This window comes from Protopterus annectens, chromosome 3.part1, assembly GCF_019279795.1.
Source record: "Protopterus annectens isolate FY-2018-M chromosome 3.part1, PAN1.0, whole genome shotgun sequence".
Taxonomy (NCBI): Eukaryota; Metazoa; Chordata; order Ceratodontiformes; family Protopteridae; genus Protopterus; species Protopterus annectens.
In genome coordinates this window covers 1,014,139,069-1,014,154,922 of record NC_056732.1, presented here as the reverse complement: position 1 = coordinate 1,014,154,922, position 15,854 = coordinate 1,014,139,069, and the positions used below count along the sequence as shown (strand labels likewise).

At 44.8% G+C, this 15,854-nt stretch overlaps 1 protein-coding gene across 1 annotated transcript in view; it reads right to left on the bottom strand.

The window, feature by feature from the left end:
- The window catches only part of COPS5 (COP9 signalosome subunit 5), a 1,046,649-nt gene that overhangs the window by 609,636 nt on the left and 421,159 nt on the right, over positions 1-15,854 (bottom strand). The window contains exon 3 of the mRNA XM_044067164.1: positions 2,060-2,188. Within this exon, the coding sequence (XP_043923099.1) occupies positions 2,060-2,188 (129 nt within the window). The remainder of the gene's footprint in view (positions 1-2,059; positions 2,189-15,854) is intronic.

Sequence of the window (15,854 nt, the reverse complement as noted above, 5' to 3'; positions counted from 1 at the left end):
AGAAGGAATAGACTCCTCTGCATCAGAGTCTTCAAAAGGGGAGTAAGAATGCTCCTGATCATCAGAATGCTCTGAAATAATGGAGCCCTGATCAGAGGAGGGGGATCCTTCCTCCACTCTGGGCCTTTTGTCCGGTGGGGGCTGAGAACCCCTGATAAGAGTAATTAAATCCTCAGCAATTTTAAGCATCTGTTTTTTAGGCATGGGGCCTGGGGATGGGCCCTGTGTAGCTTGTCTCAGAGTGCATGGCTGCTTTAGACTTAGTGAAAGCCTTGATGGAAAAAGAAGAGGAAGGCCTAAAGACACCTTGAGTGGAGGTAGACCTGTCCACATTGTGAGGTTCAACACCAAGAGTGGCTTCGGTATCTGTAGTCAGGGTGTGGGCCGAGGAGCCTGCGACCTCGGGCACAGGAGATACCGCCAATGAAGTGTCGTCAGTAGTCAGAGGCTTCGTAGGCGCCTCGCTGAGAACCGGACCACGTGTAGTCAGCTTTGGCATGGTGTCGGTAGAGGCCGCGGACTTCGTGTGTCGGTCCTTATCTTTGCGTTTTTTAGACAAGACTGGAGTCGGAGTATCCGATGACATAATATAGTTAAATGTTTTTTCCAAAATAATGCTGGGCAAACTCCGCCCGATGCTTAATAGTGCGTTTGTTGAATGCAGCACAAAAGCGACAGGCCGAGACGTCGTGGTCTGGGCCTAAACAAGGTATACAGAGGGAATGGAAATCCTTATGCGGTATTTGCTTCCCACATGAAATACAATTGTTAACTTTGACATCGGTCTGAGGCAAGAAAAGATTCCCCAACGGGGTACTTAGCTTTCAAGAAGACTTCGGTTTCAAAATTTTCGTAATTTCAGGAGCTGGCCGACCGGCACTTGCGAACTGCTTCTGCTTCGGGCACCGCGCGGCAAGAAAGACTGAAGAAAATGGCGTCGGCTGGTTCCTTTATACCCCTGTCGCACTGACGTCAGGGAAGATGCGACGACAACTGACGCCGGACCTAGACTTTGGAATTCGGCCGACCGAGGACCCGCCTGACGGCAGGAGAACCCATCTGTTATGACTGCAGCTGTATGCACGATGAACATCAGAGTGTAGGTAAAGAGAAATAAAGGGGGGGGGGTCAAACGAAAGACCAGCATCAGTAGAGTTTTTAATAGAATCTAGAACATGAGTTGCCATTAAGAAAGGAATAATTAGTAGAGAATGTGACAAAGGGGGACACAGCTATCTTGAATTTTGTAAATAATTATATGCCATTTGTGAATATCAACATGATTTATACAAGATGCCTGTGTTACAAATGTATTGCTGCATCTGGAAATACTGAGTATGTACCTGTCATTCTCCCAGTGTATGCCCCCCCCCACCACTGCTGCCAGTGGTGAGGACTGAAGCTCATTGATAACTGGTCCAGTGGTGCTGTGTCACAGAGCTTACAAAATATTACATAACTACAAGAATCAATAAGAGGAGATTAGGAAGGATTCGGAAGAGAAATTAGATAAGCAATTCACAAAGTAACAATGAAGGATAGATGTGTGTGCATTTATAAACATATGCACACACACAATTTATATATATATATATATATATATATATATATAATACACACACACACACACACACACACACACACTCGAAGGTCAGCACACCTCCTAATGAATATGAGGAAAGGATCTTTCATAACCTTCTCCTCCCTTTGGATTCAAGAAAGGATTAAAAGTACATAAACCTGGAAAGTCTGGACAAAAAATTTTGTTCAGTTCATTTTTAAAAGGCTGCTGAAAAGCATTTTGTGCTACAGGTGTCACTAAATTTAACCAGCAATAAACATGCTACATACACAGACTGCTTTGTGGCTATATCCCCTGAAATACAGCATGTAAAACACTTTTTTGGAAATCTGGCTGTTAAAGAAAAAAATAACTGAAGAGTGGTTATATCCACAACAAAAATTCTAATTAAAGCTTGGCTATAAGCAAGAAAACAACTCAAATCCACTGCTGTATCTCACATTACTATGTACAATGTCGTGATTCTGAAGTACTTACAACAACTGCTACAAAGGGTTCCTGAAACTGCTGATTAAGCATCTGAGTGCTAACATCAATGCCAGAGAGCCAGCATCCATAACCAGGATGGCTATGATACCACCCAATGGCATTCTCCAGGCGACCAACCTAAAACAAAAAGGTGCAAATTAATCAGTAAACCTCAACAATAAAACTACTTCAGTTACAAAAGGTAAACATCAGACATATCACAAAATGGCAGTACATTATCATTAAATACGAAAAAAATCATTTTAAATACCATGTCATACTTAACTGAATCACCACACTTTTTCAGCCATCCTCCATTAAAAAAAATAAAAAAAAGAGTTATGTACTTACCATAATTTAGCATCTGTGCTATCCAGTGTCATTATTCATCACAGATGGGTCTTGGATCCGACCTCGGATCCAACCCAGCAACTTCTCAGACAGATGCAGAGTTCAAGATCCTCCCATTCCCATAATCCACTGCTACCTGCTAACCCTCAGATCGAATTTGCTAAATTAGCTGAAACGCAGGAAAAAACTGCAACAAAAGACCAAAAACTTCTCACCAAATTCAAGCCATTTCAGCCTTGGAGAACCCCCAGAAGGAAGGGGAAAGGAGGGCAGGAATGTAATGAACAATGAATGGATAAGCACAGATGCCAAGTTATGGCATCTTTATCTAATGCTATCCATGTCATTATTCATCAAAGATAGGTCAGAGTCCCCAGCTACTATGTACCCCCTGGGCGGCCTCAAGGAAGAATATGCCAGAGCATGGAGGAACCAAAGGAAGCCCTGTTCCTACATACCAAGTCCAATTTTAGTGCAAACTGAACGTATGAGGATTAGACCAAGTGGCAGCAGCACAGATCTCATCAAGGGAAAGTCTAGCCAATAACGTAGCAACAGACCTAGTAGAGTGGGCCTTAAAGTACAGTTGTATAGACTTACCATGAATGTAGATGTTCGAGTGTATTCACTGTTGCAGTAATCACACTTGGGTTATCGGCTTGCAGGTAGCCCTCAGTCGGTCCGAATACCAATGACTTAGTACTTATGCATCAGATGCTGTCGCTCTCCAGAACTGACGTCAGGTCGTCAGGGGTATAAAAACAGGCAGCCAACACCATTACATCAGTTTTTCATTTGTCCCAAATGTCAGGAGCCCCCCAAATAGGGAGCTAGATTAGGGTGGGGAAACCACCACCAGTAAAAAGTAAATACCAATACCAATACCCCAGAAGGGGTTAGTAATAGCCATACATAGGATAGAGAGAGAGAAAACCAGGGGGCTAGAGGGAGGGAAAAGTACAGTTGTATACACTTACCATAAATGTAGATGTTCGCGTGTATTCACTGTTGCAGTCATCACATTTGGGTTATCTTCTTGCAGTAGCCCTCAGTCGGCCTGATTAACAAAGTCTTGGGTCCTGCATCGGTTGTTGTCCCTTCTTCTGTGACTCTAGGTCGTCAGGGGTATAAAACATGCAGCAGACGCCATTACATCAGTTTTTCTTGCACCGGATGTCAGGTGCCCCCCCTAATGGGAAGCAATTAAATCTATAAATATACAAGGTTATACGTCCAACAAAAAAGCAAACACACCAAAAAGCTTTTGAGCATAGTAAAGGGGAGTAGAGGTACAGCCAAAAGAAGTAAGGGGGCAGGAGGGAGGGTAACCAGGACTGCAACGGTGAATACACTCAAACATCTACATTTATGTTAAGTGTACACAAATGTACTATGTTCTTCGTGTTTCACTGTTGCAGTCATCACATTTGGGTAGATTCCCAAAGCTAAGGATGGGAGGAGGAATTTAGATAGCATTAGGACCAGCTATAAGGCCTTGCAAGACTGCAGTGGCAAAGCCAGCTCTGGATTTAGAGAAAACTGGCAGATGGTAATGCTTGGTGAAAGTATGTACAGAACTCCAGGTAGCAGCTTCTAGGATGTCCCTGGTAGGGCGCCTCTGAGAAAGGCTTGGGAGGTAGATGCAGCCCTGATTGAGTGGAGTCTGATCCCTTGTGGGATAGGTTTTCCATGGTGCTTGTAGCAGAAATGAATGCAATGGCCTATCCATTTGGAAATGGTTTGCTTTGAAATAGCCTTCCCCTCTGCCCCTGCAGCAAATGCCACCAGCAGTTGGTCAGATTTCCTTTGAGGTTTAGTCCTGTCCAAGTAGAATCTAAGTTGTCTGTGCACATCTAAGGAGTGCAGTATCCATTCCCTTTTGTTCTGTGGATTAGGAAAAAAAAGGTTGGCAAATGAATGGACTGATTAAGGGCCACACTGGATACCACCTTGGGCATGAAAGAGGGATTGGTCCTGAGGGAATCTCTGTCTGCATCATGAAAGATGATGAAAGGCTCCACTGCCATAATGGCCTGTAATTCAGATACCCCTTCTTGCTTAAGTGACTGCTGAAAGGAAAACTATTTTCCAAGAAAGAAATTTTAAGTCTGCAGTAGCAGCTGGCTCGAAAGGAGAAAGAGTGAGTTTCTCCAATACAAAGTTAAGGTCCCAGGCTGGAGTTGGAGCTCTCCTGGGTGATCGTAAATTTTTGGCCCCTCTGAGGAACTGCTTGAGCAGTAGATGAAAGAGGGAAGGTTCTGTGTTATAATGAGCTGAAATGGCTGAAGTGTGAATTTTGATGGAGGAAAAAGACAGGCATCTCAGTTAAGTATTGTAAAATCTGAAGTAAATTGGGCACTGCTGTGCAAATCCCTTGAGATTGGTTCCAAGCACAGACTCTTTTCCATTTTTCAGCATAAGATTTACTAGTACTAGGCCTCCTTGCCTCTAAAATGATATACATTACTGGTTTACTGATGGATGGTAAAGGAGAGATTAGGTAATTTGCCAGGCTGCTAGGTTCAGTGGTTGAAGCCGAGGGTGCAGGATCTGGTTCTCCTGCTGAGACAATAAGGTAGGAGGTCTGAGGCAGGTGCCATGGGGCCAACAATGACACACTGCACAAGAGGGAGTACACCAGTGCTGGCGTGGCCAGTCGGGTGCAATCAAAATCGTCCTTGGTTTGTCTTGTTTGATCTTTAGTAGTACTTTGGGGAGCAGAGGCAGAGGAGGAAAGGCATAAACTGATAGGTTTTTCCAGCTGAAGGACAGAGCATCCACTTTCCAAGCTTGTTTGTGGGGGAGTCCTTGTGCAAAATATGTCCAATTGATAGTTTGGGGGGAAGCAAACAGGTCTATATCTGGGCTCCCCATTTGCTTGTCAACATTTTAAAAATCCTTGGTTCCAGTTTCCACTCGTGTGGGTCCATGAGGTTTCTGCTTAGTTCTTCTGCCAGTGTATTTAGTTTTCCTGGCAGGAATGGAGCTTGTAGATGCACTTGGTAGCTCAGGGCTGTGTTCCACAATGCCATGGCTAGTCGGCAGAGGGGGGAAGATTGTGTACCCTCCTGCTTGTTTATGTACCACATAAAGTACAGTTTTGTACCTACCATAAATGTAGATGTTCGAGTGCTAATACAGGTGCAGTCATAACAGATGGGTTCTCCTGCCGTCAGGCGGGTCCTCGGTCGGCCGAATTCCAAAGTCTAGGCCCGGCGTCGGTTGTCGTCGCTTCTTCCCTGACGTCAGTGTGACAGGGGTATAAAAGAACCAGCCGACGCAATTTTCTTCAGTTTTTCTTGCCCCAGATGTCAGGTGCCCCAAGAAGGAAGGCAATACATAAATTTATGTAATAATGCAGTGCAATATAATCAAAAAACAGTAGTTGCAAGCAAATACACCATAAATAAATACCCCAATCAAGTTGTATGAGGAGGAGTTAGCCAATAGGCCTGTCCCAAGAGGGGAAGGAGGGAGGGAAACCTGGACTGCAGCTGTATTAGTACGCGAACATCTACATTTATGGTAGGTACAAAACTGTACTATGTTCATCGTGCATACAGCTGCAGTCATAACAGATGGGTAGAATCCCAAAGCTAAAAAAGGGGTGGTAGGCACTAGGTGGAACTAGGAGGAGCCAGGATGCCCTGCAAGACTGCAGTAGCAAAGCCTGCTCTAGTTCTGGAGTATAATGGTAAGTGGTAGTGCTTGGAGAAGGTATGCACAGAACTCCAAGTGGCTGCTTCCAAAATATCTTTGGTAGGAACTCCTCTAAGCAAAGCTGCAGAGGTAGCTGTAGCCCTTGTGGAGTGAGATCTGATGCCTGCAAGCACGGTTTTACCATGAAAAGACTAACAAAAGAGTATGCAGTGGGCTATCCATTTTGAGATTGTCTGTTTGGAAATTGGCTTCCCTTGAGCTCCTATAGCATAGGACACAAAGAGTTGTTCTGATTTTCTGAAAGGCTTTGTTCTGTCCAAATAATAACGTAGCTGTCTGTGGATGTCCAAGGAATGTAGTAGTCTCTCCCCTTTGTTTTGAGGATTAGGGTAAAAGGTAGGTAAGTGAATAGCCTGATTCAAAGCTACCCTGGATACCACCTTTGGCATAAAGTACGGATTGGTTCATAAGGAAACTCTGTCCTGATGGAAAATGATGAAAGGCTGCACAGACATGGGGGCTTGTAGTTCCGATACCCTGCGAGCTGAGTTGATAGCCAGAAGGAAGGCTGTTTTCCAGAACAAATATTGCAAATCTGTTGAGGTAGCTGGCTCAAAAGGAGGTAAGTTCAGCTTTTCTAAAATGAAATTGAGGTCCTAAGCAGGTATTGGTTGTTTCCTTGGGGGGTTTATATTCTTAGCCCCTCTGAGGAACTGTCTTAAGAGGGGATGAGAGAATAAAGGAGATCAGTGTTGTATTCTGCAGAAATGGCTGAGGCATGGATTTTGATGGAGGAGAATGAAAGTCCACTGCTTAGCAGCTCAGCTAGATACTGTAATATTTGAGGTAAATTCAGTATTCCAGGATTCTGGCCCTTTTTCTCATTCCAGGCACAAAATCGCTTCAATTTTGCGGAGTAAGCTTTCCTAGTAGAAGGCCTTCTGGCCTCCAAAATGACATCCTGCACCTCCTTGGAGAGTAGGGTCTGTTGTGAAGTTAAGGAATCTTCCATGCGGCTAGATTGAGTGTTTTCAGCTGACTGTGAAGAGTTTTGAAGCTGTGCTGAGTCAGAAGAGGAGGCATTAGAGGTAGGGTCCATGGTGGGGAATGCGTCAGGCTCCTCATGAGTGGGTACCACAGCTGTCTTGGCCAGTCTGGAGCAATGAGAATCATCTTTGGTCTGTCAGCTTTGGTTTTTAATAGAACTTTGGGCAGCAGAGGAAGAGGTGGAAAGGCATAACCTGTCATTGTCCAACTGAAAGAGAGAGCGTCTACTCTCCAGGCCTGTGGATGAAAAGTCCTTGAGCAGAATTTTGTCAATTAGTGATTTTTGAGGGAGGCAAAGAGATCCATGTCTGGCCTTCCCCATGCTTGAATTATTTCTGTAAAAACTTGAGGGTGCAACTTCCATTCGTGTGGGTCTGTCATATTTCTGCTGAGGTTGTCTGCCAGTGTGTTTTCCTTGCCTGGCAAGTACTGTGCTTGAAGTTCGATTTGTAATTCCAGAGCCATGTTCCAAAGTGACATGGCCAGCCTGCATAGGGGATATGAATGGGTTCCTCCCTGTTTATGTACCACATTACTGTGGTGTTGTCTGCCCATATCAGTAGTTGGCCTGGATGCAGAAGGTCTTTGAAAGCCATAATAGCATTTATTACTGTTAGCATTTCCTTTTGATGGATGTGTAGGTGCTTTTCTTTTTGGGACCATTTGCCCTGAATGCACCGATCTGTCATGTGCGCCCCCCAGGCGTAGTCAGAGGCGTCTGTTGTGATGACTTGATTTGCTTGAGGCTTGCAGAATGGAAGACCTGTGTTTCTTTTGCATGCTTGAGCCCACCACAGAAATTCCTTTTGAAGACATGGAATCAATGGTATTATTGTTTCCAAACTGTGGCTGTGTTGAGACCATAGGTTTTTCAGGTACCAGTGAAGTTTCCTCATATGCAGCTTTGCACATGGGATTAGTAGGATGCAAGATGCCATGAATCCCAGAGCCTGCAGGATTTTCCTTGCAGTCAGCCTGGTGAAATTTGCTAGTTTTCCGAAGTATTGAGTTAGCTGCCCCTGTTTCTCTGGCGTGAGGTAAGCCATCTGGGTGTTTGTGTCCAGGTTGGCACCCAGGAAAATTATTTTTTTGTCAGGGTATTAGCCTTGATTTCTTTTTGTTGACTGTGTACCCCAGAGAATTCAACAACATTATTACAAAATCCAGATGTTTCAGAAGTATGTGCTTGCTGTCCGCTTGGATCAGGCAGTCGTCCAAATATGGGTATATTTGTATCCCTTGAAGTCTGCAGTAGGCAATTACTGATGCCAGGCATTTCGTGACTACTCTAGGCGCAGTAGATAAGCCAAAGGGCAATGCAGAGAATTGGTAATGGGTTGAACCTGCAAGAAATCTGAGGTATCTTCTGCAGTTTTGTCTGATTGGGACATGCAGGTATGCCTCCTTGAGGTCCAATGTTACCAGCCAAGACTCCTTGCCCAGCATGGGAAGAAGCTGCTGTAATGTGAGCATCTTGAATTTTGGCACAAGTAGAAATGTGTTTAGGATGGATAGGTCCAAAATAGGTCTCCAATCTTCTCCCTTCCTTGGTACCAGGAATAGTCTGGAATAAAAACCTTGACCTTGTTCTTGAGTAGGTACCTCTTGAATAGCTTTCATGTCCATGAGATCTGAAATTTGTCTTTGTGCCTCTGCCCTTTGTATGGCAGGTTTGGCATGCCTCTCTTTTGTGGAAGGGTGTGAAAATGGAATCTGTAGCCTCTGTTTATAATGTCCAGGATCCATTTTTCTTTTGTGACAATATGCCAATTTTTCGAAAATAATGCCAGTTTTCCACCTAAGGGTGCTGCCATTTGAGCCTTGCTTGGCATGCAAAGGGGAAAGTCATTGGGTTTGCTTTCTGAATGGCTGTGAACTATCCTCACCACCTCTTTGTGTAGGAGCTTGCCATTGTCTGCCTCTAAATGATCCTGGAGCTTGCCCCCTGCCCCTCGGGCGCCTGTATCTACCTCTTTGGGGTCTGTCCGTGGCTGGAAAGGACCAATTTTTGGAAGGCCAATTTCTACTGAAACGTGGAGGTTGTACCTGTAGAAAATCTTTCACTGTTTGCATTGATTTAGCCTTTTCCTCCATTTTCTTTAATACTTCCTCAGCTTCAAATAATACATCTTTTTGTAGAGGGGCATCTATTAATTTAGCTTTGACATGATCTGGTAAGGTTTGCTCCTTGAGCCAGGCATGTCTACGTATGACTGATCCTGTAACAGCAGCTCTACATGAGGCCTCTAGAGCATCAAAACCACATTGCAAGGTATGTTTACCCACTTGTTCTGCACTATGCATCAAATCCTGCAACTCCTTCAAGTCTGGTTGTTCAGGTTGTGACATTTTGCTTCTCAACTGTGATAACAGAACCTGTTGGTACTTTAACATATGGAACTGGCAGTTTGATGCCCTCATGGTTAAGGTGGCCGAGGTGTATACCTTTTTTCCCCACCTTTCTAAAGCTCTGGAATCTCTCTCGGAAGGTAATGGATTTTTAGCAGTGGAGGCCTTAATTTCCTTGGGGCCCTGTGAGATAGTTTCTGGGTCAGCCGCATGGCTTTTGTATAAGAATTGGTGTGAGTCAGGAACCCGGTAGTACCTGTCAGGCTTGACTGGGGCTGGAGGTAAAGAGCCTGGGTTAAGGCAGGCCTCTGAATACACATCATCTAGTATGTCTAAGACAGGAGGTATAGCCAGAGGCCTGCGCTGAGGGAGCAAGAGAAAAACCCTAAGCCTTTTCTTGGAGTCTGAGTACTCTTGGCCTTCCCAGTGGAAGTGTTCCCTCAAGGTATGCAAGGTTTCCCCAAAAGAGTAATCCTCAGGGGGGGAGACAGAGAAAATGGACTCCTCTGCATCAGAATCTTCAAAAGGGGAGTAAGAATGTTCCTGTTCATCAGAGTGCTCTGAAATAATGGAGGCCTGGTCCAAGGAGGGGGATTCTTCCTCTACTCTGGGCCTTTTGTCCGGGGGGGGGTTGAGAACCCCTGATAAGAGTAATTAAATCCTCAGCCATTTTAAGCATCTGTTTTTTAGGCATGGGGCCTGGAGAAGGGCCCTGTGTAGCTTGTCTCTTAAAATGCATGGCTGCTTTAGACTTAGTGAAAGCCTTGATGGAAAAAGAAGAGGAAGGCCTGAAGACACCTTGAGAGGAGGCAGACCTGTCTGCATTCTGAGTTTCACCGCCTAGAGTGGCTTCAGTATCTGTAGTCGGGGTGTGGGCAGAGGAGCCTGCGACCTTGGGCACAGGAGACACCGCTAATGAAGTGTCGTCGGTAGGCAGGGGCTGCGAAGGTGCCTCGCTGAGAACTGGACCACCTGTAGTGGGCTTTGGCATGGTGTCGGTAGAGGCCGCGGACCTAGTGTGTCAGTCCTTATCTTTGCGTCTTTTAGTCAAAACTTGAGTCGGAGTATCCGACGACATAATGTAGTTAAATTTTTTGCCAAAATAGTGCTGGGCGAACTCCGCCCGACGCTTAATGGTGCGTTTGTTGAATGTAGCACAAAAACGACAGACCAAGACGTCGTGGTCTGGGCCTAAGCAAGGAATGCAGAGGGAATGAAAATCCTTATGCGTTATTTGCTTCCCACATGAAATACAATTATTAACTTTGTCTGACATCGGTCTGAGGCAAGAAAAGTTTCCCCAATGGGGTACTTAGCTTTCAAGAAGACTCCGGTTGCAAAATTTTCGTAATTTCAGGAGCTGGCCGAGCGGCACTTGCGAACTGCTTCTGCTTCGGGCACCGCGCGGCACGAAAGACTGAAGAAAATTGTGTCGGCTGGTTCTTTTATACCCCTGTCGCACTGACGTCAGGGCAGAAGCGACGACAACCGACGCCGGACCTAGACTTTGGAATTCGGCCGACCGGGGACCCGCCTGACGGCAGGAGAACCCATCTGTTATGACTGCAGCTGTATGCACGATGAACATCAGTGGTGTTGCCCGTCTTTACCATTAATTGTCCTGGAAGAATGTGGTCATTGAAGGCTGTCGGAGCATTTTGTACAGCTAACATTTCTTTTTGATTGATATGCAGGTGCATTTGACTTGGATTTCACTTGCCCTGAATGCACTTCCCTGCCAGGTGAGCCCTCCCATGCACAGTCTGAAGCGTCTGTTAGGGTTTGGGCGGCAGGGGTAGTGTGAATGGTAGTCCCTTCTTTTGGTGGCAGGCCTCTGCCCACCAAAGAAACTCTAGGCGTAGGCAAGGTATGATAGGAATCATTGCTTCTAGATCCTGAGAATGTTGACACCATAGGCTTTTTAGATACCATTGTAGTTTCCTCATATGCAGTCTTGCATATGGAATAAGAAGAATGCAGGAGGCCATGAACCCCAAGGCTTGTAGTATTTGCCTTGCATATAGCAGGGTGTTTGTGGCCACTTGCTTGAAGTAGGTTGTCAAATAAATGTGTTTCTCTGGCGTGAGGAAAGCCATCTGGGAAGTTGTATTCAAGCTTGCTCCCAGGAATATAATTTGTTGACAGGGTACCAGGTGTGATTTTTTTTGTTTATGGTGTACCCCAGACAAGTTAGCACCCTTTGTACAAAGGCCAGATGATTCAAAAGTATGCCCCGGCTTTCTGCCTGAATTAAACAATCGTCCACGTATGGGTATATTTGAATATTTCTTTGCCTGCAAAATGCAATGACTGGAGCTAGCCAAAGGGCAGTGCAGAGAACTGATAGTGTGTGTAGCCTGTTTTGAAGCATAGGTATCTTCTGCAAGATTCCCTGATTGGGATGTGCAGGTATGCTTCCTTTAAATCTAGTGTTGCCAACCAGGCGTTTTTGCCTAGCATAGGGAGCAACTGTTAAAGTCAGCATCTTGAATTTTGAAATCACCAAAAAGGTGTTTAGAGTAGACAAGTCCAGGATAGGACACCATGAACTGTCTTTTCTGGGTACCAGGAAAAGTCTCGAGTAGAAACCTTGTTCCTTTTCCTCTTCTGGTACCAAATGAATAGCACCCATGCTTAAGAAGAAAGTACTTGCTTGTGGGCCTCTGCCCACTAATTTGGGGTTAGATCTGGCCATCCGCTTGGTGTTGGTAACGTGTGGAAGTGAAATCTGTATCCCTGGGACACTATATTTAAAACCCATTTGTCCTGTGCAATGAGTTCCCAATTCTTTGCATGAAGAGCAATCCTTCCCCCCCAAAGAGGCAGACAGTTGAGAAGTGCTTGGAAGTTTTAAAAAGAAGTCATTGAGACAGTTTACCATGGGGGGGGGGGGGTTATTACTCCCAGATTTGGAAGTGGAGGCCCCCCACTGCTTAGTCCTGTGCGTACCCTGGGACTGAAGCCTGGGAGCTCTGCTTGATCTGGGTTTGGACTGAAGGTCTGGAAGAGGCATGAAAGGACCAATTCTTGGAAGGCCAATGCCTACTAAACCTTGGAGGCTGTAAAAAAATCTTTAATAGTTTGCATAGATTTAGCTTTTTCCTCCATCTTTTTAAGAACTTCTCCCTTGTTGCCAAGCAGGTGGCCCTGGTTTAAGGGAGCAACCAGTAATTTCACTTTAACATGATCTGGCAAGGATTGCTCCTTAAGTCAAGCATGCCTTCTAAGTACAGACCCAGTTACAGCAGCCCTGCAAGATGCCTCTAGCGAATCAAAATCACATTGCAAAGTATGTTTTCCAACTTGTTCAGCTGAATGCAGTAAGTCCTGTAAATACTTATTTTCATCACAATCAGGAATCAACATCATTTTCTGTTTAAGCAATCCAATAATATGCTGCTGATAACTTTAACATATGAAAAGTACAGTTTTCTACCTACCATAAATGTAGATGTTCGAGTGTATACACTGCTGCAGTCATCACACTTAAGTTAACCTGCCGTCAGGCGGTCCCACAGTCGGCCCGAGTTCCAAGGTCTTGCCCCGGCGTTGGTTGCGGTCGCTTCTTCCCTGACGTCAGTGCGCCAGGGGTATACAAGATGCAACCGACGCCATTTTCTTCAGTTTTTCTTGCCCCAGAAGTCAGGTGCCCCCAAAAAGGTAAGCAATGTAAATTGCTAATAAAACATACATAAGAAAAGCAATCAAATACTTTCTGTTACCAGCAAATACTTCCCATAGGCAGCAAAGGGTAGAATACTAGGGTAAGTAACAGCAAGTAAGAAAGGAAGGAGGGAGGGTAACCTGGACTGCAGCAGTCTATACACTCGAACATCTACATTTATGGTAGGTACAAAACTGAAATATGTTCATCATGTTACACTGATGCAGTCATCACACTTTGGTAGAATCCCAAAGCAGAGGTAGGGTGGCTGGTTCTATAAGGCATTAGGGGTGGCTATAAGGCCCTGCAGAACTGCAGTGGCAAAGCCAGCTCTGGATTTAGAGTAAAGAGGCAGATGGTAATTCTTGGTGAAGGTATGTACAGAACTCCAAGTTGCTGCTTCCAAAATGTCCTTGGTAGGCACTCCTCTGAGGTAGGCAGCTGAAGTGGCTGTTGCCCTGGTGGAATGAGACCTAATGCTGGTAGGTGCAGTTTTGCCATGATGTGTATAGCAGAAACGTATGCAATGCCCTATCCATTTTGAAATGGTCTGTTTTGAAATGGCTTTTCCCTGTGTTCCTGCAGCATATGATACAAACAATTGCTCAGTTTTCCTGAAAGCTTTAGTTTTGTCCAAGTAGAAGCGTAACTGCCTGTGTATGTCCAAGGAATGCAGTAGTCTCTCCCCTTTATTCTGTGGATTTGGATAAAAAGTTGGCAAGTGAATAGCTTGGTTTAGAGCCACACTTGATACCACCTTTGGCATAAAAGTAGGGTTTGTTCTTAACGACACCCTGTCTTGGTGGAAAATGAGGAAAGGTTCCACTGCCATTAGTGCCTGTAATTCTGAAATTCTTCATGCTGAGGTTATTGCCAGGAGCAGAGCAGTTTTCCAAGAAACGTATTTTAAGTCTGCTGAGTTAGCTGGCTCAAAAGGAGGTAAAGTTAATTTTTCCAGAACAAAGTTGAGGTCCCAAGTTGGAGTTGGTGCTCTACGGGGCGGTCTTATGTTTTTAGCCACTCTGAGGTACTGTTTTACCAAAGGATAAGAAAAAATTAGTGGATCTGTGTTGTAATGAGCAGAGATGGCAGAGGCATGGATATTAATGGATGAAAAGGAGAGGCCCTTGTCCAGTATCTCAGTCAAGTATTGTAGTATGAGGAATATTTGGGACAAGAGGGTCAAGGCTGTGAGCCTGGTTCCAGGCATAGAATCTCTTCCATTTATCCAAAAAGGCTTTCCTGGTACTAGGCCTTCTGGCCTCCAGAATGACATCCAATAACAGCTTTGGAGAGAGGCATTGTTTGCTTGATTAAGGAATCTGTCATGCAGCCAGGTTTAAAGTCTTGAGCTGGCCGTGAAGTATCGGATTGTTTTGCTGAGTCAGACGTTGTGAGATTTGAGGCAAAATCCATGGTGGTCCTTGTGCTAAGTTCTTTAAGATTGGATACCAGTGCTGGTGTGGCCAGTCTGGGGAAATCAGGATCATATGTTGCCTTTCTTGTCTGGCTTTTATGAGTACCTTTGAAAGGAGAGGCAATGGTGGAAAAGCGTATACTTGTAGGTTTTTCCAGCTAAATGAGAGGGCATCCACTTTCCATGCTTGTGGGTGGTAAGTCCTTGTGCAGAATTTCTGTAGCTGCCAATTTATTGAGGATATGAACAGATCTATGTCTGGGCTCCACCATTTCTGTGTTATCATCCTGAACATTTGTGGATGTAATTGCCACTCGTGCGGATTTATGATGTCTCTGCTTAAGTCGTCTACCAGTGTATTTTTCTCTCCTGGCAGGAATTGTGCTTGCAGATGAACTTGATAGATTATAGCTGTGTTCCACAAGGTCATGGCTTGTCTGCAGGGGGGATATGAATGAGTGCTCCCTTGCTTATGTACCACATATAACTGTGGTGTTGTCTGTCTTTAGAAGTAGTTGTCCTGGATGCAGAAGGTCCTTGAAAGCTATAAGGGCATTTTGTACAGCTAGCATCTCTTTTTGATTGATGTGAAGATGCCTTTGTTCTGCGGGCCACTTGCCCTGAATACATTTTCCTGCCATGTGTGCTCCCCAGGCGTAATCCGAAGCATCTGTTGTCAGCGTTTGCCTGGCTGTGGGTTGAGTGAAAGGCTGTCCCTTGTTGAGGTGACAGGCTTGAGCCCACCATCGAAATCCTGTTGAAGGCAAGGAATAAGTGGTATTACTGTTTCCAAACTGTGACAGTATTGAGACCAGACACTCTTTAGGTACCACTGTAGTTTCCTCATATGCAGTTTTGCATATGGAATTAGTAGTATGCAAGATGCCATGTAACCCAAGGCCTGCAGAAATTTTCTTGCAGGGAGTTGAGGTTTTGTTGCCATCAATTGGAAATATTGAGTCAGCTGTCTTTGCTTGTCTTGTGTGAGATAAGCCATCTGGGCCGTTGTATTTAAGCTGGCACCCAGGAATATTACCTCTTTTGAGGGCACTAGTTTTGATTTATTTTTGTTTACTGTGTACCCTAGGCAAATTAGCAGTCTTTTTACAAACACCAGATGCTTTAGAAGAATGTCTTTGCTCTCTGCTTGAATAAGGCAATCGTCCAAATATGGGTACATTTGAATTCCTTTTTGTCTGCAAAATGCAATTACTGGTGCCAGGCATTTTGTAAAGACCCTGGGCGCAGCAGAAAAACCAAAGGGCAGTGCAGAGAATTGGTAGTGCATTGAACCTGCTAAGAATCTGAGGTATCTT